This window comes from Protopterus annectens, chromosome 13.part0 (assembly GCF_019279795.1).
Source record: "Protopterus annectens isolate FY-2018-M chromosome 13.part0, PAN1.0, whole genome shotgun sequence".
Classification (NCBI taxonomy): Eukaryota; Metazoa; Chordata; order Ceratodontiformes; family Protopteridae; genus Protopterus; species Protopterus annectens.
This window is the reverse complement of record NC_056747.1, coordinates 932711251-932738327: the sequence shown is the minus strand read 5'-3', so window position 1 is coordinate 932738327 and position 27077 is coordinate 932711251. Positions and strand designations below refer to the sequence as shown.

The following is a 27077-nucleotide window of genomic DNA, read 5'->3' as shown; positions in this document are numbered from 1 at the left end:
ATTTCAGAGATGCCCTGGAGTGCTGGCTCATGACACCCATCAGAAATCTACACAGTCAAACAGACCGGGGGGTCCTACAATTTCACTCTGCCAGGAGTGCTTGAATACTGACACTGTATACAGTGTTGCACAATATTGTACTTGGGAGGCAGTTACAGTAGGATGGGCACGTGCAGGGCAAGCAGTCCTCCGCACATCAGGCAGTGGAAGTTGAGGTAGATGAGGAGTCAGAGGCAGGCTTAGTGTGCAGTGGCACCAGCAGTGAGGCAGCAGATTGTACATAACTCTTTATAAGTTATGATGTAAAACTAAGTAGATAAATGCAGTAAAAATGATGTACTTTAAAAAGTTTACCTCAGGTCCTAAGGACCACATAGCAAAACATGCAAAAAACAGAGTATGCCTGCAGCTGACCTCTCAAAAGTAGGGAAACGTAAACAGAAGCAATATCAATAGGAATGAATTGTAAATAAATTAAAAGGGAACACAAGTTCTGTAACAGTAAGGCAGGGATATTTCTTTTACACCAGAGTTTCTTTCAATTCAAAGAAAGGATCTAAGAATAAAGTAAATACATATGGTTGATTTATTGTAAGGCAACAGAGATAGAATGCATACAAAAAAATCTGCCCTTTCAGTAAAGTGGTGAGGCACAATATCAAAAACTCATTGTAAGCCATGCACAACCATTTTACCCATGTTTACGTCTTTATCTTTAACTAGTAAGCCCACTGGACACGAGTCCCTTTTCAAGGTCAACAATAAGGACTTTCTGTATTATCACAGTCGTAAAGTTTGCAGTGAGAGTTGAGGGGGGAAAGCCAGGACTACAGGATGAAGCTCATGGCCTTAACCTTCCAAGGTAAACTGCCAGTTAATCCATAATGGCATTTGTTCTCTAATTATCTTAGCCTATTTCAAAAGAGGCTGATGGGCCTAATAAAAATTGTGCTTAAGCTGAGCATATGTATTCGCATAGCTGGCTGATTCATCCATTTATTTACGCCTTTCAGCCATTTGTGCTTGTTCCAGTATGGATGTCATGTAATATTAGACGCTGGTGTTAAAAGCTGAGAAAGCTTTTACATATGTGACTTCAGTGACATTTATTAGTTAACTAGTTGGTCAGGTGGGTTTGTCTGAAATCCATTTTCAGATGCAAAATAAGCCATAGGCAGCAAAATAGGAGTACTAGTCAGTACAGAATATAGCCTAAAATGCAGGGTCTATATTGAATCATCGAAAACCCTCTTTGAAGAATGGCACTTCATTGGCAATGGTGATCATCTAATTCCACTCTTGTGGGGGGGGGGCTGTGCCCCCCACACCCCCTGCTAATTATATATACCAGCTCCGAGATCGCACTGCAGTGAGGAAAGGGCAAATTTCCGATATTCACTGTACCATGATCTCGGTGTGAACAATTCAACGAATGGCATGTTCAGTGTAAGTGCACTGAAAATGCCATTCGCTAAACTGAATGATCCGATGTGCTAATATTGACCCAAAATGCAGAGTATCATTAAGTACAGAGTAAAGAACTAGCATTCAGATAATCTTTACATACTGAAATCTGGTGGTGTGAGCTTAGGAACTTAAATTTATAAAAGAGAAGTTGACTTGCCTCCTTTTGATCTAGTTTACTGTTTTGTCCTGACACATGGGTCTGGGAAGGTTTTCTTTCTACTGGACATTGCTGACTTTATCCTCATACGCAAGGGTCATTTTACAGTCTTCAACAGGGAAATGTGTTTTAAGTTTTTCCTTTATTTTACTTGGATGCAATCTGTTCAGCTTCCATTTTCCAATCCCGGGCAGTAGAGCAAACCCCAAAGATTTTTGTAGTGCTTGAAATTTCACAGAGCCCTGAGATGTAATATGAGAGGCATAATACAAAATACATTCTTTACACCAGCTACACAGCAGCATTATATTTCTAGAATTGAAGCCGTTTTACAATAAATAAATGTGTAAAATAAGTATATATTGTAGGGTGTTCTGCTAAGTACTCAAATACTGGGTGCTTGAATACCGTACACTTGCAGCAGCTTGAGCTTCTAGATGCTGGCATGAGCTGTTGCTCTTACTTGAATTTGAATATGTGTTCCGGCAAATTGAGGCTCTGGTGTGACCATCGTGAGGAGATAATGGAGCTGCCACACCTTGCCCAAACACACATTCATGTTAAGGTCAAGTAAATGTAGTAGTCAGAGGAAAGGAGTGAGAGGTGCTAGGAGTTTAGATTAGATTTTTAGGCAACAATCAGACTGGGTCATTAGATTTAAGGAGTGGAAAGGGAGCGTAAGAGTTAGGGAGCACTCTGCAACTTAAGGTTTAGAGAACAGGAGAAGAGAGTTAGGGCTAGGGACCATGGGAGTTTTAGGGTTATAGTAGGAGTTATGTGATGAGGCTTTGCAGTTTATGAGGGTTGGGTTAAGGGAAGGTTGTGGGTCAGGTTAAGGGAGGGTTGGGTAGTTCACTGAGATTAGGCTAATGGAAGGTAGGGTAGTTGCCAGTTAGAGCAAGTGGTAGCAGGCAAGTGTGCCACAGGTTCATAGCATGCAAACATTTATAGTATATTATAATCACGTTTAAACATAGCCTCACAGCATCCCTAGGTGTAGTGCCCACTCTCTTAGACATTATTAATAGCATGTTTGCATCCAGTTGCTGGCTAGTAGGCCTTGCAGGGTGTCATTATCATTGTACATACACAGTCACTATTGGGCTGTACAGGGTATGTACAACTGACACGTGCTTAGACTACCACTGTGGAAGTGGTGTGCACTGGTGGCAGCAGCACCACTTCAGTACTGATCCTAGAGTGGTTTCATTATGACTTATGCCTAATTGTAGGTGCATGTTCATGTACATTTCTGGTTTCTTAACATACCTGAACAGGAAAGGCTGTATTCGTGTGTTGGCGGTAACTTTTTCCTTGGCATACTGCCATTGTTTTCTGTGCTGTTGCAGGGTTACTAGATTAACTCTGTTTTTCTCCACCTCCATTATGATTCCTAGAATTTAAACATGTTAGGGCTGTATAATGGAGATTTATTTTCAGTCATCTGTGCCAAAATTTAGTAGCAAATTTATTGTAGTTTCTTTCCAATACAAGTGTTTTTGACTGTGTTGCAGTAGTTTAGAAGTATGTTGTGAGGATAAATTAGTTGAAGGATGGACTTATTTGATGTACTGACAGCTTTTGCAGATATTGCTGTACATGCTCAACATATCATTGCTCTGTTGACAATTGCTGTATACCACCTTTGGGTATTCTGTTTCAAATTCTACTTATTTTTTTTACTTTGTAAATATTACTTCCTTTGTATTTATTCTTCTGCTTTTTTGGCCTGGGACTGGAATTGGTCAGGTCAGTGCTCTGCTCTAGTTAACATATATTTAAAATGAAATGTATTAGCTGAGACTTTATGTAGTCTTTACTGGTAAGCATATTTATTTTGTGGGGTAGGAGAGTACATCTGCAGTACAGAACAAAAAAGTAAAAAAAGTGCATTTAAAACATTGCCCATTTGAGCAGTTGATTTTAGCTTGCCTGACTACATTTAGCTTATAAAATTTTATAGATTTATCTCATTTAATAGTGAATATTTAGGAAATTGTACTGAAATGTTTTTTTTTTGTATATACTGATGAATCTTTCTTTTTTTGAAATATAGGTATTCCTATCAAAAGCACTGTAGACAATTCTACCACTGTCCAGTATGCAGGGCTTATTCATCAACTGATCATGAAGGCGAGGAACACTGTACGAGACATTGATCCAACAAATGATCTGACATTTCTGAGAATTCGTTCCAAGAAGAATGAAATTATGGTTGCTCCAGGTAATGTAAACCTCAAAAATAGCTGGATTTTATTCTGGTGTTCTGGCAGCATGAACCTCAAAAATAGATGAATTATATTATGCACACCATTATAATGCCAAATAATACACAGGTCACTGCATTACATTGTTTAAAATCTATTAATGTAATTTTCTTCTAGATGAGCAAACGTATGATGACTGGGTAATAAGTATTGAGCAGCATATTTGAAAGTGTTGTGTGTGTGTTTTTTTTCTCATTACTGTTTTGATATACTGGACAAATAGCAAAATTGAGGATGTTGTGAGTGAGTTTGCTGTATGTTTAAAGTGGTTCATTATGCAGACTAGAGCAGCTTACTTCAATCTGGGGCCCATCTTGCTCTTGAACATTTTGATAATCATCTTTCAAGTAGAATTTTTGTTCTGTCTCGCTGTTTTTTAAGGCCCTAGTGTAGTGTTCAGCAGGATGAAAAGCTCGACTAAGAAGTGACAGAGGACTGCATCAGACTACACAGTGTCATAGTAAAGGCAAAAGTAATACCTCTGAAAGGTTGTACCATAACTAGGGTGTGGCATATGAGAAAACTTCCCTGGACACTAAAAGTCATTGATTTGCAGTGACGAATGAAGAAGATCTCCCTATTATTGCATGAGTGAAATGCCAAGATTAATTTTATTAGACACTATTGTAGCTACTGTAAAGATTGATTTTGGTAGAGTTACAGTAGTATAAGCTCCATGCTGCAATTCAGAACTTTAGAAGATCTTTCATTGCTTTTAGCTTTGAAAGACTGTTTTCGTTCATTTTCCCTTAGTCTGTGTTTGGAAGGCACAATTGTGGAGACTGCTTAGGGTGCCAAATGATTTAGCTCTGTTGCAAAGTGAAATAGCTCATTTGACACGGTGTATTACTGTTTCACATATGGAAAATGATGTTTTGTGATGCTGGAGGGCAGCTTGGATTTCATCCTTGACTGCATGGACTATAATGGTCTTCATAGGTTCATAGGTGTGCACTAGGCTAATGACCCTGGAGCCTTTACAAGCCTGGCCTATAAGATTACCCTGGCATCTTGCCACCCGACCATAGTTCCCAATGCCACTGTCGAGTAGAGCCACTGGAGTGATCCTCGAGGTGAATTTTCTTTTTCCCATCCACTCATCAAGCTTCCTCTTGAAGAGGGCCAGTGAGGTACTCTGTTTGACATGTATGGGAAGTCTATTCCATAGCATGGGCAGTCTCTGGGTTATGAACCTGTACGTCCAGCACATTCTGTTGATTGTGGTAATGAGGTTGAGGTCTCTGGAGTGTGTGGTGTGATTGGGATTTCTTTATATGTAGCATTTCTAATGGAGCTGGGTCAGACATGGCTTTGTAAGTCAAGCAGAGATTGCCTCTAAGTAGGCAATATGAGACAGAGAATAGTTGGGAGTTTTTTTAGTCTGTCCATATAAGGCAAGTGTTTTAAGGCCTAGAATCCTCTTTGTGAGGTACTTTTGCAGCCTCTCGAGTTGTTGCAGGTATCTAGTGAGGTACATGCCAAATGGGGCATTGTACTCGATGATTGGCGTAATGAGGGAAGAGTAGAGGGATGCTATGACCTCTTTCTTCCTGGATGCAAAATCCTTAGTAATGAGATGTGCCACACAGAAAGACTTTCTGACCACAGTGACAATGTGGTGGTCAAAAGAGAGGTTGCTGTCAACCTGTGTTCCTAGATCTCTTATAACATCATCTTTGTTCAGTAGACTAACACTGATGTGGTAATTCATGGGAACCAGGTTTTTCCCAAAGGGGATGACGACACATTTCTTGGCATTGAGCTTAAGGCCATGGTTTTGACACCAGTCGTTGGTCTCAGTGAGGCCTTTCTGTAGGATGTCAACATCACTTGCGGAGTTGTTAATAGCTCCCAACTTGCATTCGTCTGCAAACTTTGTCAGCCAGAGTCCCTTCGTGTTGGCCTGGACTTCAGAGAAGTAGTTACCAAACAGGAGAGGACCCAGGACCGAACCCAGTGGGACTCCACTCGTAACTGGTCGGCTGGTCGGCAGTCTGGCTACTTTCACACTGTGGGTTCCATCTGTGAGCTAGTTTGCAACCCACGTAGTGATGTAGGGGTTGATGCCTAGCTTATTGAGTTTTTCTATGATTCCTGAGTGGGGAATGGTATCAAAGGCCTTGGCCAGATCAAGGTAGGCTGTATGAACCACCTTGCCTTCATCCACAGCTCTGGTGACTGACTCAGAGAAGTCGACCAAGTTGAGCAGGCATGATCTACCCTTTACAAAACCAAACTGTGTGGGATCCAGAGTTGGAGATTCCCTATATCCTTGTTTATTAGGTCCATGATGATGCGTTCCATTGCGTTGCATATCAGACTCGTCAGGCTAATGGGGAGATAGTTCCCAGGGTCTGTAGTCGCTCCTCCTTTGTGGAGAGGGATGATTGTAGCACTGCACCATTCGGTAGGGACAAAGCCTGAGGTGAGACTGTGATTGAACAGGGCACACAGGTGAGGTGCCAGTTCACTCTGTAGTTCATGTAGAACACAGTCAGGGATATTGTCAGGTCCCATAGAAGCTGTAATCTTGGCCTTGAACAGTGCTGTTTTAAACTGTGCAGCAGTAATACTGGGTGCGTGGCAGTCTGCTGGTTTTGTGATTGGTCCTGGGGGGGGGGTAAAGTTGGCACTGAATCCGTCGGCCAGTATATTGGCAATATCTGTTGGCTTGGTATAGGAGGTACCATTGTGCAGTAGCTCAGAGCAGATCTGTGTATTGCCATGGAGATTCTTTGCATAACTGTAGAAGGCCTTGTGGTTGTCTTTACTATCTTACTATATGCTGCAATTCTGTTTTCATAGCTAGCTTTAGAGGATTTCATGAAGGATCTCAACTTTTTGTTGAGGCTGGTAAGGGAGTTTTTCCAGTCTTGGGACGTCACCTTATTCTGCATCAGGTCCTCCTCTTGTTGTAGAGTTTGTTTATGACTGGGGATCACCAGACTGGCTTCCGCTTTTTGGAGGAGAGTGTTTTGGTTCTGTTGGGTATGGTGAGATTCATGCATTTGAGTATGTGTTCGTACAATGCATTGGTGTATGATTCGGCAGTCATGCAACTAGTCTCCATTTGCATGGATGCAGTGAAGTTAGCCACCTCTGTTTTTAGGAGCCCAAAGTTAGCTTTCGAGAAGTTTTTTATGGTGGTTACCTTTCCGAGGGGAGGGGGGTATGTGGATTTCCAAGGTGATTAGTTTGTGGTCGGATCTAACCAGGGAAGAGTTGACTATTGGTGTAGAGCAACGGTCGTCCATGTTAGTAATGACCAGGTCAGGGATGTTGCTACCTCTAGTATATGGGGATAAGAAAGAGCTGGTCCCGAGCATTGGAATTAATAATTCCAGGAAAAGTTGGGCAAGTGTTTTGGTACATGAGTAGTTTTTCCAGTTAATGGAGGGATAGTTGAAGTTGCCCAGTATGAGAGTGTTAGGTCGGACCTTAATATTCTCCAGGGTGCTTAGGAACGTGGGGTGTGAGTCTTGGGACATGGTTGGGGACCTGTAGCAGGCTACGACCTGAATCGCTATCTTACCCAATGTTAGCTGCACTTGAAGTATTTGCGTTATGTTGGGCTACTAGTCTGGAGGTGTGAGCATCCTTTATGAATATGGAAACACCACTGCCTTTGGCACTTCGGTCCAAGTTCTGGGGCCGAAAGGTGTGGAACTAGTTGTAGCCTGGTAGTGCAGGGTGCTTTCTGCTGCTTTGAACCAAGTCTCTGTTACAGCACAAATGTCGATGTTCTCCATTTTAAGGAGTGCTTCGAGCGAGTGCATTTTGAGATTTAGACTTCTAGCGTTTAGCAGCATGACCCTCAGATTACATTTGTTTGTAGCTGTTACAGTGGTAATTTGGTCTTTGGAACACCGCCTAAAAAAGGCACTATAGGGGTGGCAAGAACCTTGGCCCGTATCTGGAAGCCCAGGGGTGACAGATGCAGGCCATCTCTGGCAAAGCATCGAGGTCTGTTAGTCATGTCATCCCAGGCAGACAGATACTGGATCCCCTTAGAATGACACCAGAACCTTAGCCAGTTGTTGAAGTCAGTCATTTTCTACTTGTACAGTGGTTTCGTTCTGGGTGATGGTAAGATGATGGTAAGATGCTTCTCAGGGCTAGGGTCATACCCGCCTGGGCTACATAATCCGAGAGCTCCTCCATGTCTCTTTTCATGTAGTCCAGGGAGGTATGTCTCCGGTCATTCACACCCATATGTACAATGACAGAGTCATACTTTTACCTGTTGTTGTGGGACCTGAGTGCGTGTGTTATGTGGCGGATCTTGGCACCTGACAGTCAGCTGACTGTTACTTTATCCTTATTCAACCTAATGAGTGAGATATCAGTGTGCATCTTGTATCACCTATGACTAGTGAGCTGTGGTGACCTGCACTTGGAGGCAATCAAAGTCAGTGTCATCCAGCGATTAGGCTTAATCCATTAAAGTCTGAAGCAGTAGTAGGACTTACTACTTCCAAGACCTTTTTGTGCTAATTCTTGGTCATCTGTGTTTTGTGATTAATAGGTTGGAGGCATTCCCAAGAGTCTGAGATTGTTCATGAAGCATTACATCATCCCTTTGTGCCAGGTGTATTTGTACTTTTCTCTAACGAACATTTCCAGGATCAGATGTCTGATCCCATGGTGTAATTAAATCCGTGATTCCTGTTCTAGTACCTTCCATATTGAAATGAGTAAATGTTCATCCTGTTTCACTGTTGCAGTCATTACTCTTGGGTTATCCTGATGGCAGGCTACCCTCAGTCGGCCAGAATTCCAAAGTCTAGGTCCGGCATCGGTTGCTGTCGCCTCTTCCCTGACGTCAGTGCGCCAGGGGTATAAAAGGTGCAGCCGACGCCATTTTCTTCAGTCTTTCTTGCCGCGTGATGCCCGAAGCAAAAGCAGTTTGCAAGTGCCGATCGGCCGACTCCTGAGATTTTCAAATCCGAATTTCAGAACCGAAGTCTTCATTAAAGCTAAGTACCCCGTTAGAAACTTTTCTTGCTCCAGACTGATGTCAGAAAAAGTTAACAATTGTATTTCTTGTGGGAAGCAAATACCTCCTAAGGATTTTCACTCTTACTGTATTCCCTACCTATGCCCTGATCACAACGTTGCTTTTTGCTAGATTTAACCAACGCACTATCAAGTGTCAGTTCGATTTTGCATTTCATTACTTTGGCCGAAGATTTAATTATATAATGCCGTCGGACCAGCCAACAACCGGAGTTTACAAAAAATGCAAGGACAAGGAAAAGGATAGCCATCCGTGGTCCAAAACCGATGACGAAGCCTCTACTAGGCCAGTCGCTGGTTCTCAGTGAGGCACTTTCGCAGCCCCTGGCACCCGCTACCTCAGAGCCACAGGCCGCTTCCGACTCCCACGTGGAGCCGACTGGGCCTCTGGATACTCAAGGTACTGGATACTCGGAAATCATTCCCTTGGATGGGTTCGGAGCCGCTGAGCAGGCATCGGCTTCTGAGGGTGTCTTCAGACCTACACAGCTATATATCAAGCCATCTTCAGCTTCAAAGACTAAAGCAGCTCTAAAGACAAAGAAACAAGTACAGCATTCTCCTACTCAAACTTCCATGCCTAAAAAACAGATGCTTAAAATGGCCGAAGACCTAATTACTTTGATCAGGGGCTCCCATCCCCCTCCTGATAAGAAGGGGCTCCCATCCCCCTCCTGATAAGAGGCCTAGGCAAGGGAGAGAGTATGATTCTTCTGATCAGGTTTCTATTTCCTCTGACTCCTCTTCTGAACAGGATTATTCCATGCTTCCCTACGAGGATTCTGATGCTGAAGAATCCATTCCTTCAGCCTCTCCTCCTCAGGATTATTCTTTTGGGGAAACCCTGCATACCATGAGGGAGCATTTCCACTGGGAGAGCCAAGATTATTCTGAATCTAAGAAAAGGCTCAGAGACTATTGCTACTTCCTCAGCACAGACCCCTTGCTATTCCACCTGTTCTAGACATTGTAGATGTATTTTCAGAGTCTGGCCTGTCCCCTGACTCTTTACCCCCTGCACTTGCTAAGCCAGACAGATACTACAGGGTCCCGGATTCTCATAAATTCCTATATAAAAACCCTGCTGCTGACCCAGAAACTATATCTCAGGGTCCCAAAGGGGTTAAAGCTTCCACTGCAAAAAACTCTGTCCCCTCTGATAGGGATTCTGGGGCTCTAGACAGATGGGAAAAGGTCTACACTTTTGCTACCCTGGCTGTAAGGGCTTTAAATTGTCAGTTTCATATGCTTAAATATCAGCAATATTTAATGTCTCTGCTTAAATAGAAATTGTTAACAAATACTGAATGTTCAGAAAACATGGAATTGCAAGATTTATTGCATGCAGTTGAACAAGTGGGAAAGCATACTTTGCAATGTGGTTATGATTCTCTGGAGGCCTCTTGCAGGGCCGCTGTTACAGGTTCTGTTATTAGAAGGCATGCTTGGTTAAAGGAACAGAATCTGCCTGATCATGTTAAAGCAAAAATATTAGATGCACCATTACAGCATGATACTTTGGTTGGTACTAAAGCAGAAGAGGTGTTGATAAAAATGGAGGATAAAGCAAAATCCATGCAGACAGTCAAGGATTTCTTACAGGTACAGCCACCCAGGTTTAGCAGGAACTGGCCTTCTAAAAATTGGTCCTTTCCAGTGTCAGACAGACCACAAAGAGGCAGATACAGGCGTCCCAGAGGCAGATCTTAGCCCAAGGCTCATACAGGCCTAAACAATGGGGTTCTCCTACCTCCAAAAGCAGAGAAGACAAATCACAACCTTACAGGAAACAGTACCAGTGACTTTCCTCTACCAGATCCAAGCACGTTTCTTTTGGCAGCCCCCTTAGGGGGAAAACTAGCACTTTTTTCATCAAATTGGCAAAAGGTTACCCAAGACAAATGGGTCCTGAACGTAGTGTCCCAAGGCTACAGGTTCCATTTTCACACTCTACCAAGGTCAAAAGGTATGCCAGACCTGCCACACAATCAGTGGGCAGAGGCACAAAAACAAATTACAGCCCTCATGGACATGAGGGCCATTCAGCAAGTACCACAACAAGAGCAGGGGCAAGGATTTTACTCCAGACTTTTCCTAGTACCCAGAAAGGACAAAACCTGGAGACCAATACTGGACCTGTCTATCCTAAATACGTTTCTGGAAGTTCCAAAATTCAAGATGTTGACTCTACAGCAGCTAATGCCCATGCTGGGCAAGAAAGCTTGACTCGTAAATTTGGACCTAAAAGAGGCATACCTGCGTGTCCCAATCAGACAGTCTTGCAGAAGATACCTCAGATTCATAGCTGGCTCAATGCATTACCAATTCTCTGCACTGCCCTTTGGCTTATCTACTGCGCCCAGGGTCTTCACAAAATGCCTGGCACCAGTAATTGCGTTTTGCAGACAAAAAGGAATTCAAATATATCCCTACTTGGACGACTGCCTAATTCAAGCAGATGAACAAAGTCATTCTTCTAAAGCATGTGGCGTTTGTAAAAAGATTACTAATTGGCCTAGGGTACACAGTAAACGAAAATAAATCAAAATTAGTGCCCTCTCAAGAGATAATATTCCTGGGTGCAAGCTTAAATACAACTGCCCAGATGGCTTATCTCACGCCAGCCAAACAAAAGCAACTGACTACTTACTTCAAGAAATTGGCAACAAAAACCCACTTATCTGCAAGGAAAATCCTGCAGGCCTTGGGTTTCATGGCATCCTGCATTCTACTAATTCCGTATGCCAGACTGCATATGAAGAAACTACAATGGTATCTAAAAAGTGTTTGGACTCTGGTTCATAGGTTCAGGTTCATAGGTTCATACTAGGCTATCTGCCCTGGGGCAATTATAAGCCTAGCCCGATTCTGTATGGCTTACGCCACCCCTTGATTTTGAGTATACTGTGCCCTTTTTAAGGTTTAGTTTACTGTGCCTCTGTCTAATAGTGACACGGGAGTAATCCCTGGGACAAACCTACGATCCCCCATCCACCTATCGAGATTCTTCTTGAAGAGATTCAGTGAGGTTCTCTGCCTCACATGAACTGAAATTCTGTTCCAGAGCGAAGGGAGCCTCTGGGTTATGAACCTGTCCCTCCAGCAAGTTCTATTTATTTCTGTGCTGAGGTTCAAGTCCCTCGAGCGTGTGGCTCTAAGGGATTTAGATTTACTGAAGTGGAGCATGTCCATTAATTCTGGATTTGACATAGCTTTGTATGTCAGGCATAGATCGCCTCGAAGTAGGCGGTATGCAACTGAGTAGAGCTGGAGTTTTTTTAACCGAGCAGCATATGGCATCTGTTTGAGACCCTTGATCCTCTTGGTGAGATACTTTTGGGGTTTCTCTAATTGCTGCAGGTGTCGGGTAAGGTACATCCCAAAAGGGGCATTGTATTCTATGATGGGCCTGATGAGGGATGAATAAAGGGGCACGATTACCTCTCTTGATCTAGATGTGAAACCCTTCGTGATGAGGTGGGCTATGTAGAAGGTCTTTCTAACCACTTTGGCAATGTGGTTTTCAAAGGAGAGATTGCTATCCACTTGGGTCCCCAGGTCCCTAATATTTTTCTCTGTACTTAATGGGTTTCCGCCTATGTGGTAATTTGTGGGCACATTGTTTTTACCAAAGGGTATGACTATACATTTTTTGGCATTTAGATTTAAACCATGGCGCTGGCACCAGTTATCTGTCTCTGTGAGACCTTTTTGAAGGATGTTTGTGTCAGCTGGAGAGTCGATTATGGCGCCCAGTTTGCAGTCGTCTGCAAACTTGGTGAGCCATAGTCCTCCCACATTTGCCTGTACCTCAGAAAAGTATATACCGAACAAGAGTGGTCCCAGGACAGAACCCTGTGGGACGCCACTTGTGACCGGTTTCGAGTCTGACATGGCTCCAGCAACTCTCACTCTGTGGGTTCTGTCTTTGAGCCAGTTTGCGACCCATCTTGTGACATAGGAGTTTATATTTAAGCTGGGTAGCTTATCTATGATGCCCGAGTGGGGTATTGTGTCAAATGCCTTTGCAAGGATCAGATAGGCTGTGTGGACTACCTTCCCTTCATCTATGGCTTTGGTGACTGTTTCAAAGAAGTCAACCAGGTTCAAAAGGCAGGATCTGCCCTTGACAAAGCCGAACTGGGTAGGATCTAGTGTCTGTAGGTCCCCAATGTCTTTGGTTATGAGCTCCATGATGATCCTCTCCATAGCCTTGCAGACTAAGCTAGTCAGGCTTATGGGGCGATAGTTTCCAGGGTCCGTAGAGGCTCCACCTTTGTGGAGTGGGACCACTGTTGCTGTACGCCATTCTGTGGGCACATATCCTGAAGTGAGGCTGAGATTGTATAGCTGTTTTATTTGAGGGATTAGTTCCTCTTGGAGTTCTTGTAGGACGCAACCTGGGACGCCATCTGGTTCCATGGAAGCAGTGTTTTTTGCTTTGGAGAGGGCAGCCTTTACCTGAGCATCAGAGATGTTTGGGAGGCAGCCCTCTGCCGGGATAGATACTTGCTCTTTTGGGGAGGAGGGGGTGGAGAAGTTTGCACTGAACCTGTCTGCCAGCATATTGGCGATGTCTGTGGGTTCAGTGTATTTTTTGTCGTGTAGAATCAACTCAGAACAAGTCTGGGAGTTGCATCCCAGGTTCCTAACATAACTGAAAAAAGCCTTATGATTGTCTTTGGTGTCCTGTGCAATTTCTCTCTCGAAGCTGGCCTTGGAGGATTTTATGAGGGATCGTAATTTTTTGCTAGTACTGATCAGAGATGCCTTCCCTATTAGGGATTTTGCTCTATCATGTAGTAGCTTCCTCCTTCTGTTGTACAGTTTATTTATGGCAGGGGTCCACCAGACTAGACGCCTGCCTTTGGATGATTGGGTCTTGGTTTTGTTTGGGATAGCATGATCCATGCATTCCTGGAGATGTCCGTAGAATGCGTTTATATAGGATTCTGCAGTTTGGGCCATAGTTTCCACTGGCCCTGGGGCCTTGAAAAATTCCACTTCGGTTTTGAGAAGTGAGAAGTTCGCTTTGGAGAAGTTTTTCGCTGTGGTTTTCTGGGCTGGGGGTGGGGTCGGGATGTGGACATCCAGTGAAATTAATTTATGGTCTGATCTTACCAATGAGGGATATACTTCTGGTGTGGAGCATAGAGTCCCTATGTTGGTAATGATCAGGTCTAGTATGTTGTCCCCTCTTGTGGGAGTGGTGACTAGTTGTTCCATAGCATTTGAGTTTATAATTTCCAGGAACCTTTGGGCTAAGGTGCTGGGACTTGAGAAGTGCTCCCAGTCAATGTTTGGGTAGTTGAAGTCACCCAATATAATGGTGTTCAGAGAGATCTTCATGTTCTCCAATGTTTTCAGGAAAGCCGAGTGGGATTCCTGACTTTGAGAGGGTGGTCTGTAGGATGCTATAAACTGAAAAGCAGTCTTGCCCACTGTTAGTTGCACATGGATGGTCTCAGATACTTCGTGCAATGCCACTAACCTGGAGGTGTGGATATCCTTGATAAATATGGAAACTACCCTGCTTTTGTGGTTCGGTACGGGTTTTGGGGCCGAAAAGCATGATATGAGGTATAGCCTGGTAGTGCTGGGGTGCTCTCTGGAGCCTTGAACCAGGTTTCTGTCACTGCACAGATATCGATGTTCTCCATACTGAGGAGAGCTTTGATTGCGTGCATCTTGAGGTTTAAGACTTCTGGCGTTAAGCAGCATTACCCTTAGTTTCTTGTTCCTTGTGCTGTCTATGGGGGTGGGTTTGACTTTTGAGCCTTGCCTAAAAGAGGCACTATGGGGGTGGCAAGAGCCTTTGCTAATATCCGAAAGCCCAGTGGTGACAGGTGCAAGCCGTCCCTAGCGAAGCAACGTGGCTTGTCGAGCATGTCATCCCAGGCTGACAGACACTGGATCCCCTTTGAATGACACCAAAATTTTAGCCAATTGTTAAAATTGATCATTTTGTCTTTGTACTGTGGCATCATTCTAGGTGAGGGTAAGATGCTGCTCAAGGTCAGGGTCATACCAGCCTGGGCTACATGATCAGAGAGCTCCTCTGTCTCTTTTCATGTAGTCCAGGGAGGTACATCTCAGGTCATTCACGCCAGCATGTACAATGACTGAGTCATATTTGTATTTGCTTTGGAGTGACCTGAGTGCTTGCGTTATGTGGCGGATCCTAGCACCCGACAGACAGCTCACCGTGACCTTCTCTTTATTCAGTCTGGTGAGCGGGACGTCAGTGTGTCTGACAATAGAGTCACCTATTACAAGAGTATCAGGTGTGTTATTCAACCTTAAGGGCTGTGGCTGCTTGGCACACCGACTTTGTGGGCTATGTGTTGTGTGTTTTGTTTTGAGGTAGCGTTTGCTTGGATGTCTGCTTTGGAGGTCTCTGTTGCTTAGGTAGATTTTTATTTAGAGCCTCCCAGTATGTTTTTGTGTATTTATGTGTTTGGTTTGCTGATGTGGTGGGACTATGTGATACTGGAATTGTGTTGTGTGAGGTTACCTTCTCCTCCTGACTGGTTACACCAGTTTTGAGATGAGAGAGCTCAGCCTCCAGTTTGGCTAAATAGTTGCATCTCTCACATATATTTGAACCTGTTTGGAGGAGGAGAGGGTTGTCCGTGTACATGAGACAGTTGTAACATTGCCTCAAAATTCCCAGATTCACCAGCTGGACTGGAGAGGAAACCATTGACTGACCTTTGGACATGCTAGAGTAATATAGGGAAACTGAATTTAAGACGGACCAATAGAGGACAGGGTAATCGTAGAGAGTATAAAAGTAAGTAGTGCTTATGGTTTAATAGTGCTAACTTGTAGGATTACTTAATTGGACCAGTGAAGGGCCTTAGAATGAGAATATGGTGTTTAAATTGAGAGATAGAGCAGTTCTAAGGGAAAAAGTGAAGAGCAGACTTTGTGGAGCCAGGAATAGTTTAAACCCAATTAGGCGGCGCTGCCCGCTGTTGCGCTATACACAAAAACGCGCAAAAAAGGGTTTTAAGAGAGGAAGATGAAGGAGTTAGGAATTGACCCAAAATGGCCAATAAAACTACAGTTTCAAGTCAGTAACCACTCCCACAGGGGCAGGCAGGCTGCTCAATGTTTTTCACTGCCACTGATCAACAGAGAGACTTCCCTTTAGCCCAAGCAAAAATGGCCTCCAAGAAACTTACAAACAGTTCAAGAACAGCAAGCCTGTAACTGAACTTTTTTAAATCTCAGAAAAGTGGGAAAAAAGCAAGATTTTTTTTTTGTTTTTTTTTTTGTTTTTTCAGAGATAGCAGAGGTTCACAAGTATCAACAAGTTATAACAGTGCAGTAAATGACCCCACACAAGAGTGCTAGGCCAAAGACAGATAAAATGCAAGTTTTGAGAAAAAAACAATTTTAAAAATAAGTGCAAACAGGAAATTCAGTAAACAGCTCTAGGTTGTGCTCTAAATAGTTACTAATGCAGAAATCAAGTTTAACAAGCCAGAAAATGCTCAAAATAGGTGGCTATGCAGAAAAACTTAGCAAATAAACAGAGGAAAAATACTTAAAATCTCAAAAGTGGCTCCTTTCTTCTCTCAGCGTTTTCTCCTCTTGGTCGGTGCTTCACCAACAAGCCAACGCCAAAACCACGAGGCAACCCGGTTTTAAGAGAGGAAGATGAAGGAGTTAGGAATTGACCCAAAATGGCCAATAAAACTACAGTTTCAAGTCAGTAACCACTCCCACAGGGGCAGGCAGGCTGCTCAATGTTTTTCACTGGCACTGATGAACAGAGAGACTTCCCTTTAGCCCAAGCACAAAATGGCCTCCAAGAAACTTACAAACAGTTCAAGAACAGCAAGCCTGTAACTGAACTTTTTTAAATCTCAGAAAAGTGGGAAAAAAGCAAGATTTTTTTTTTGTTTTTTTCAGAGATAGCAGAGGTTCACAAGTATCAACAAGTTATAACAGTGCAGTAAATGACCCCACACAAGAGTGCTAGGCCAAAGACAGATAAAATGCAAGTTTTGAGAAAAAAATGATTTTAAAAATAAGTGCAAACAGGAAATTCAGTAAACAGCTCTAGGTTGTGCTCTAAATACAGTTACTAATGCAACATTGCCACATCCTGGAGACAGTAATTGCACTCATTCCCTGCCTGCAACAGGAGTTTCGATGGTGGGCAGAAGCCTGTCACCACAACAAGGGTCTGCCATTCAGTTTACCCACAAGGTCTGCCATTCAGTTTACCCACAGCCAGACAGACACTGACAACGGATGCATTAGATTATGCCTGGGGGGCCCATATGGCAGGAAAATGTATTCAGGGCACATGGCCTGCAAACCAGATGCATCTTCACATCAATCAAAAAGAGATTCTAGCTGTTCAAAATGCCCTGACAGCTTTCAAGGACCTGCTTCATCCAGGACAGCTACTGATAAAGACAGACAACACTACGGTCATGTGGTACATAAACAAGCAGGGAGGTACACATTCCTACCCCCTCTGCAGACAAGCAATGACCTTATGGGACACAGCATTGGCTTTTCAAGTTCACCTGCAAGCACAATTCCTGCCAGGAAAAACAAATAATCTGGCAGACGAACTAAGCAGAAACCTCATGGATCCCCACGAATGGAAACTGGATCCACAAGTATTCAGCATGATAATAAGGAAATGGGGATGCCCAGACATATATATATTTGCCTCCCCTCACAACTACCAATTGCAGAGATTTTGCACAAGAATTTATCACAAACAAGCATGAAAAGTGGATGCCCTATCCTTCAGCTGGAAAAGATCTAACAGTATATGCTTTTCCCCCACTGCCTCTCCTTCCCAGGGTACTCCTAAAGGTCAGACAAGAGAAGCCAAAAATGATACTGATTGCACTAGACTGGCCACGCCAGCACTGGTACCCAATCCTAAAGAGCTTGTGTCAGGGTCCAACATGGATATTGCCTCAAACTTCTCACTTGCTGACCCAACAAAACAATCAGATCCTGCATGGCCAACTCAGGACCTTAAATCTGGCAGCATGGCGGATAATGTAACCATTCAGAACACTCCTCTTTCAAAAGCTGCTATGGATGTTATCTTGGAGGCCAGGAGGCGCAGTACCAGAAAATCTTATGCAGAAAAATGGAAGAGATTCTGTGCTTGGAACCAGGAACAAGGCATTGACACATATGTACCAAATATTCCTCAGATTTTACAATACCTAACTGAGATGCTAAACAAAGGCCTTTCTTTCTCATCTGTTAAAATGTATGCCTCTGCCATTTCAGCCCATTACAATACAGAACCACCTATCTTTTCTCATCCTTTAATAAGGCAGTACCTCAGAGGGGCCAAAAACATTAGGCCTCCAAGAAGAGCACCAGTTCCGGCCTGGGACCACAATTATGTTTTGGAAAAACTCACTGTGCCCCCTTTCGAGCCAGCATCAACTACAGATATAAAATTCTTATCCTGGAAAACAGCTCTGCTCCTAGCAATAACCTCTGCAAGGCGAGTCTCGGAGTTACAAGCACTCATGGCTGTGGAACCTTTCATCATTTTTCATCCAGACATGGTTTCTCTGAGGACAAACCCTACATTTATTCCTAAGGTGGTGTCCAGTGTGGCCCTCAACCAAACAATTCACTTGCCTGCCTTTTATCCAAATCCACAGAACAAGGGTGAGACAATTCTGCATTCTTTGGACACACACAGGCAGTTATGCTTCTACTTGGACAGAACTAAAGCTTTCAGAAAGACTGAGCAACTTTTAGTGTCTTATGCTGCAGGATCACAAGGAAAGGCTATCTCAAAACAGACTATTTCTAAATGGATAGGCCATTGCATCCATTTCTGCTATTTTCAACATGGCAAATCAGTGCCTAAGGGCATTAGGCTTCATTCCACCAGAGCAGCAGCCACTTCAGCAGCCTTCCTCAGAGGAGTACCAACCAAAGATATCTTAGAGGCTGCAACTTGGAGTTCAGTGCACACCTTCACAAAGCACTACCACTTACCTCTTTACTCTAAGTCCAGAGCAGGCTTTGCCACTGCAGTTCTGCAGGGCCTCATAGCCTCTCCTAATCCTATTTAGCCCAGCCACCCATCCTCAGCTTTGGGATTCAACCCAAGAGTAATGACTGCAACAGTGAAACGCGATGAACATAGTACAGTTGTGTACCCACCATAAATGTAGATGTTCGAGTGTATTCACTGTTGCAGTCCAGGTTACCCACCCACCATCCCCCTTTTCTTTGCTGGGACTTATCTGCACTTCTCTATCCTATACAATCTTTTTGGTGTATTTGCTTGTAGATGAAGGAAATGTTATTTTTGTGCATGCATTTTTATTGGCATATTTTTTCAGCCTACCAATTTGGGGGCACCTGACATCTGGGGCAAGAAAAAAATGAAGAAAATGGCGTCGGCTGCATCTTTTATACCCCTGGCGCACTGGTGTCGGGGAAGAGGCGACAGCAACCGACGCCGGACCTAGACTTTGGAATTCTGGCCGACTGAGGGTAGCCTGCCAGCAGGATAACCCAAGAGTAATGACTGCAACAGTGAATAAACTCGAACGTCTACATTTATGGTAGGTACACAACTGTACTTTTGTGAGCCTCAGGCTGTATGACACTGACTTTGCCTCCAAGTGCAGGTCACCACAACTCACTGACTGGATCCTTGCATTTCAGCAATATTACTTATTGTTGAGGGGCTTGCAGTAGCTTGTATTGGAACCGAAGTTAACATTTAAGACTTTGCTGCTCACTTATGAAACCTGATATGACCTATATTACATCTCATTTAAGGAGTTTCCATTGTCCTCATATGTCTTTGCTGATCTTCTGGTTAGTTTATTCCTAGGATGCAGTATTAAACCTCTTCTCCTATGGAATCATCTCTTTTTCTGGTTGCAGGCCTGTGTTGAAAGGTATGATCTGATGATGTTAATCTTCATTCATTCCTTACTGATGGGTTATCTGTTCCGTCCTCGGAACCGAGCCGGCCAATATCAAGCTGACGTCAGCCAAAAGCACTCGAGCCAAGGTTCTACCCAGAATGCTCTGCTCCCTGTTACCTCAGATCTCGTCTGCCGCATTGCTGAACAGCCGTGTCAAGCCACTCTCTCAGCTGTGTCTAATTTTTTGACAGTTTATATATTGTTATTACTTTAAAGTTTCTCAAAAGTTTAATATTTTCCTACCCTATCGCACACTTTAGACCCTCTCCCTATAATCTTTTCCCTTTATTACCCTCTTTTCTTACCTTGTGGTAATTCTCCATTACCATCGTTGGTATTCCTTCCTTTTTCTCTTTTACCCTTTTCTTGAGTAGCCGTTCTTCTTTTTGCTACTGTGCTTCTTCTCCACACCAGCTATGTTGGATAAGAAGAGTTCTGTTGGTTTCAAGCAGTGCAAGGATTGTGGCCGTAAGTTACCGCTTTTCGATGGCCATGACTTATGTGTCTGCTGTCTTAATGTCTCCCACTTGACTGTAGATCCGACGTGTGGGATTTGTAAAAACTTCTCTACTTGGACTCTCATTGAGAGGAAGAGGAAGTTAATTTTGAAAGGTCTTCTCAAGTCTCCTTTCTCTGAGGCTATTTCTGTTTCGGAGGGCTCACCCCCTCCTGTTAAACCCCACAAAAGGCATTCTTCCTCTTCTTCATCGAAGTCACTCCCTTCTTCTCCCTCTAGAGATCATAGGGAGTCAACTCACAAAAAGGTGAAATTGATTACTACTACGGCGCTGCCACCTGTGACCCTGTCGACTCCAGACTTGGCACCGCCCCAAATGATCCTGACTACAGCCATGTCTCCTTTATCGATATCAGCACTGGAGTTCCTGGTGCAGACAACTACAGTTCCGACAGTTCTGTCGCAACCCATAATGGCACCGACAGTACAGGTTCAGTCCCCCTCGGCACCGTTGGTACAGTCACCTTCGGCTGTATGACTCTTCTGTACTCCACGGTGCAGACTCTTTCGACACCGACATGTTCTTCGGTGCAGTCCTCGGCACCGTCCTTATTGCCGGTGCAAACACTTTCCACTATGGCACCATACCCTTCGGGGCAAACCTCTGCCTTTACGGTGCAGACCCCTTCAACTACTACGGCGCTGACATCTTCGGCACAGACCTTTTCTACACCGTTTTCTTTGGTGCAGACTTCCTCCGCTCCGAGCTCTGCACCTGTTGAATTAGCAAGGACCAAATATTCCCCTTCACTGGATCCTTTTGCAAACAGTCAATATAGTCCTTTCCTAGAAAGGCCAGAATCGCCATCAGTCTTCTCCATGAGGTCAACCAAGAGTCTTTCTGAGCAGGATGTGTTGCGGCTTGTTGACCAGTTGCTTGTGGCCAGAGATCTCTCTCAACAGTGAAAGTCCACGTTCCCTTATTCAGGTGAGCATATTTTGCCTCAAACTCCAACGTGTACTCCTCCTTCGACATCCATTCAAGTTTCAAAGCCTATTACTCCGACAGCAGCTTCCCTCCCTCCGACTCTAATAGTGGATCTCACTTTGGAACCAGAGTCGTCCTTGTGGCCTTCGGTGCACTGGGCATCGGGCTCTTCTCAGGCCAGTGGCTGTGCCATTGAGGAGACCATTCCTGGCTTCACGCCGATTTTTTTCTATGGCACTTTCCAGGGATGCTCTCTCTCTTACGTTTCATGGTCCTCTTGAGACTCCTGGTTTGAAGGCGGACTCGTCTGGCTGGGGTGTGACCTCTGTTCCGAGGTTTTCGTGCTCGGTTCCAAGCTTCCATTCTTCCTTGGGCAGGCCAAACTTCCAGGCCATGGAGAGGGTGCTTGCCTCTGCTGGCAAAGCTCATTTGTTGGAGTCCTCTCTCCCCTCTGTGCCGCATGTGCCACAGGACACTGGACACAAGAGCTTCAGGTCTCTCTTCCTCAGGAGAACCCCTCTTTGCAGTGTTCCCCAGAACCTACAACTGAGGAAGCGCCCCGCAAAGTATCGTGCAGGTGGAAGCACATGGACTCCACTGAGGAGTCATTGACTGAAGATATAGATTTTGATGACGGGGAAGGGTGCCCACGGTAATCCTCTGAGTCCTCGAAATCCTTAGATGGATGACTGCTCAAATCCTTCCTCTGAGGAATCCGTATTCCTGCAGGCTTTTCGTGCCCGGCCCCCTACCTCCTGGGTCACACCGCCTGCTGATGAGGTCATCCAGATCATTGTGCAGCATGCATGTAAGGCTCCGGATACCATGGAAGCATTACCCAAGAGGCCAGACAAAATATTATTGCCCCCCCTCCCCACCGCGGAGGACCCCCACTGGTCACGTGGTCTTCCAGTAGATGCTATGGTGGTGGCAGCTGCTGCTAAGAAGGATTTGGCAGAAGATAGCCAAACTGTCCATCCGCCCAACAAGGAGTCCCAGGCGACTGACAGATTAGGGAAGCGTGTGTTTGCTTCATCGACCTTCGCCGTAAGATCTTTGAATTATTTGGCTCATTTTACCAAGCTTCAGTGTGATCTTATCAACCAGCTCTCTGAAACCTTGGCAGGAGCTGTTTCTAATGAAGTGTGAGAAGTGGCTTCTCAGATAGCCACCCTAGGGTCCATTTCCAATTCTTCCGTGCGTCTTATTTGTCACGCAATGGAAGGGGCAGCTAGAGCGGCAGGTGCAGGTATTGTCACTAGGCAACATGCTTGGATGCGCCTTTATGACTTTGTGGACTCCTTTAAGGCTTCCTATATGAATGCCCCCATAGAGGCCGCTTCTTTGTTTTGTCCTAAAGTCAAGGATACGCTGGCACTGTGCGAACAAGATGGCAAGACATTGTCTGCCGTTGGTGTCAGACACTCCACTCCTCAGCGATTCTATTCCAGAAGTCAGAGGAGCGGAGTCAGAGGAGTGGAAAGATCTGGCACAAGAAATCACAGGGTTCTTTCCGGGATGCACATGCCGAGTTTTCCCCTAGAGGCAGAGGGGGAAACTCCAATGGAAGATGCCCCTTTTGGGGCAGAGGAGGTCCGTGAAACCGGGGTTCCAAAGTTTCTTTCTCTGGCCAACTCTATCAGCTCTCCTGAAGCGTTGCCAGACTGCTCACCTCTGGAAGCGGTCGGGGGTCGTTTCTCCTTGTACCCCGCTGCCTGGCAAAAGATAATAGACTCTTGGGTACAACGGATTATATCCAGTGGATATCACATCCCCTTCCATCTTTGCCCAGTCTCATCAAGAGTGTTACCCAACGTTCCACCCAGTCAAAGGGAAACAGCAGCACACGAAATCAAAAAGCTGCTACAAAAAAAAAAAAAAAGAGTCATCCAGACAGTCCCCCCAGACCAGAAAGGATATGGATTTTACTTGAGGTTCTTTTTTAGTGCCAAAAAAGACAGGGGACTGGAGACCAATTCTGGATCTCAGTACACTAAACAAATTTGTAAAAACAGAGAAATTCTGGATGGTTACGGTTCAGTCTATCCTTCCTCTTCTGGAAGAAGACTATTGTATGTGCTCTGTAGATCTTCAAGATGCGTATTACCACATAAAGATGGACAAACGCTCAAGAAGATACCTCCGCTTCCATATAGGAGCCAGTCACAACCAGTTTCGAGCCCTGCTCTTCGGTCTCTCTAGAGCCTCCAGAGTGTTCACAAAATGCATGGCAGTGGTTATCGCTCACTTGCGACTTCAAGGATTCTAGGCATTTCTATATCTAGATGACTGGCTCCTTACCGCCCCCACCAAGCGTCTACTGGAAGAAGCCCTGCGGTATACTCTCTTAACAGTTCGAAGCCTGGGAATCGCTATAAACTGGGAGAAATCCAACACAACCACAACTCAGTCTTTTGAATTCATAGGGGTACTGTTGGACACGAGAAATTGCACAGCATCCCTTCCAGAACACAGACTTCAGAGAATAAGACAACAAGTTCAACCGCTGCTCTGTCACCACAAATTCCCAGCTCAATCTGTACTTCAGCTATTGGGGTCAATGGCAGCTTCAATTACCATTGTTCCCCTAGCCAGATTCCACATGAGACTTCTTCAGTGGATACTTCTCACTCAGTGGTACCCTTTACAACATCCTTTTTCTTTTCAAATAAGTGTGACTCAGATATGCAAGCAAGATTTATTCTGGTGGATGTCTCAAAATCCCCAACAATGGTCTCACCCTTTTACCCCCCATCTACAGATATAGCCACGGTGACCACGGCTGCCTCCCTGATGGGGTGGGAGGGGCTATGTCAGGAAACTTGGTCCAGGGCACCTGGTCAGAGACAGAGGCCCTTTTGCATATCAATGTCCTGGAACTGAGGGTGGTTCTTCTAGCGTCGCAAGCATTTCACTCCATCCTTCGGTCAGGGACTATTGCGATCCACTCAGACAGCATGTCTGTGGTCTGGTACATCAACAAACAAGGGGGCACCAGATCTTACCCGTTGTGCCGAGAGACAATGAGAATATGGCAATGAGCGATAGCTTGCAACTGCTTTCTGATTGTAATGCACATTCCCGGGTGCTCCAACGTGATAGCGGACAAATTGAGCAGGTGCATTCTACAACCTCACAAGTGGCCCCTCAATCCTCTGATAGCGACAAAAAATTTCCAGCACTGGGGCCAGCCTTACTGCGACCTATTTGCCTCCCCAACCAACTACAAGTGCAGAAACTACTTTGCCCTGATCCCCCCTCGGGGACGGTCACCAAGAGATGCTCTCGTCCACGCTTGACCCTAGAGTCTTCTTTATGCCTATCCTCATCTTCCCGTCATCTCCCGATTTCTAAAGAAAGCAAGACAGTTGAAGAGCAAAGTGATTTTCATTGCTCCATATTGGCCTCGACAAGTCTGGTTTCCCTTCCTCTGGCCTCACCTGCTAGATAAACCACAGATCTTCAATCCATCACCAACGTTGATCTCCCATCCGCAGGGTCTGATTCACCCCAGTCTAACAACCCTGAAGGTGACAGCTTGGTTTCTCCACTTCCTGTGATTGCCAGGCATGAAAACCTTTCATCCCCTGTGTGCAGTATTCTTATTGCATCTCATATGTCGTCCACCAGACTAATCTATCTTAACAAATGGAAAAGGTTCTCTTTATGGGCAGCAGATAAGCAAATAGACCCCTTGTCAGCCCCGGTCTTGGTGGTATTGGGTTACTTGTCACATCTTTTCCACACTGGGGTGTCTGTCTCTACTATAGGTGTACATTTAGCTGCCATCTCAAATTTTCATATTGGTTGTCAAGATTCTTCACTTATGTCACACAGGCTCTGCAAGACTTTCTTGAAAGGGGTTATCCACCTAAAACCTCCCTTTAGAGAACCTGTACAACATTGGGATTTGGCTTTGGTTCTGCAAGCTTTAACAGCTCCACCCTTTGAACCTGTGTCCTCTTATGATGTAAGATATCTCTTGGAAAACTTTGTTTCTGATTGCAATCACATCGGCCAGACGATTGTCAGAACTTCAGGCCTTGTGCATCAAACCTCCCTATCTTATCTTCCATAAGGACAGGTTATCACTAAGAACCAATTCTACCTTTTTACCAAAAGTGGTGTCAGAGTGATCTATCAACCAGTCTATTGATCTCCCAGCGCTCTTTCCTAACCAGAAAGTATTGCCTGCACTCCTTGGATGTTCATAGGCAAATATGATTTTATCTGGACAGAACAAAATCTACCCATCAATCAGAACAACTGTTTCTGGACCTAGACGGGGTCATCCTGTATCAAAAGTTACATTGGCTTCATGGTTGAGAAAATTGTATCACCTTTATCTACAATAAAAACAATCTCACCTTGCCTCATAGAGTCAAAGCACATTCTGCAAGATCTATGGCAACTTCAGCAGCTTTCCATGCTAAGGCTTCCCTCAGTGATATTTGCTCAGCTGCAACCTGGGCCAAACCTCATACCTTTATTCTTCATTACAAATTGGACTTGGCTTCCAGAGGTAGAGCTTCCTTTGGTTCCATGGTGCTCAGGAATGTCCTTCCATGAGGGCCACCCAGGAATACAGGTAGCTGGAGACTCTGTCCCCTCAGTAAGGAATGAACGAAGATTAACATCAGATAAAGAAGTTATGTCATACCGTAACGTTCCATCTGTGTTGTTGATCTTCGTTCATTCATTACTTCTCACCCTCCGTCCCCCATCCGGAGGTTCTTGGTTGCTCTCATGTACTCCTTTCTTGTAGGTCTGTTATGACCAGAGGTAGCCTTTACTTTTATCTATCAACTTGCAAACTCGATCTGAGGTAACAGGGAGCAGAGCATTCTGGGTAGGACCTTGGCTCTAGAGTTTTTGGCTGACGCGAGCTTGATATTGGCCGGCTCAGTTCTGAGGACGGAACCGATAACCCATCAGTAATGAATGAACGAAGATCAACAACAGAGGTGGAACGTTATGGTAAGACATAACTTCTTTTTTTTAGGAAATTCATTTAAATGCCGTCTTTATTAACAAGTTTTCTTGAAACCTTTGCAAATGGTTAACAAATTTGTTGTTTTATAATTTTAGTTTTGTCCTTATGTTTACAGTTTTGTTTGCTGTGAAGCTCAAGCTTTCATTTGTTTTGTTTTCACTGCATTTTATTTAATAGTAGATTGCAGTAATAACCTAGACACACAGATTTAATAACATAATCAATAACAGTACAGTACATCATACCAGAATAGCTCAAATGTACTTATTTTCTGGCTTGCTGTATAAACCTCTGTATATTAAGTCATTTAAGAAGTAAAATATCCTACCTTTCATGTCATGGTTAGCTAGCACTCTTTGAGTTTAAATCCCACCAAATATACAGTGCAATGAAAAAGTATTTGCCCCCTTCCTGATTTCTTATTTTTTTGCATGTTTGTCACATTTAAATGTTTCAGATTATCAAACAAATTTAAATATTGGACAAAGATAACCCAAGTAAACACAAAAATGCAGTTTTAAGTGATGATTTTATTTATTAAGGAAAAAAACTTTCCAAACCTACATGGTCCTGTATGAAAAAGTAATTTCCCCTCTTGGTAAATCATGAAGTAACTGTGGTTAGTCACATTTTTGGGAAAGCCGAGTTCAATTTCACTAGCCACACCCAGGCCTGATTACTGCCAGACCTGTTGAATCAAGAGATCACTTAAATAGAACCTGTCAGACAAAGTGAAGTAGGCCAGAAGATCCCAAAAAGGAAGACATCATGCCGCAGTCT

The 27077-nt window shown here is 44.2% G+C and overlaps 1 protein-coding gene across 1 annotated transcript in view; it reads left to right on the top strand.

Annotated features, from left to right (window-relative positions):
• The window catches only part of LOC122787797 (dynein light chain roadblock-type 1-like), a 196123-nt gene that overhangs the window by 100233 nt on the left and 68813 nt on the right, over positions 1-27077 (top strand). The window contains exon 3 of the mRNA XM_044054700.1: positions 3681-3848. Within this exon, the coding sequence (XP_043910635.1) occupies positions 3681-3848 (168 nt within the window). The remainder of the gene's footprint in view (positions 1-3680; positions 3849-27077) is intronic.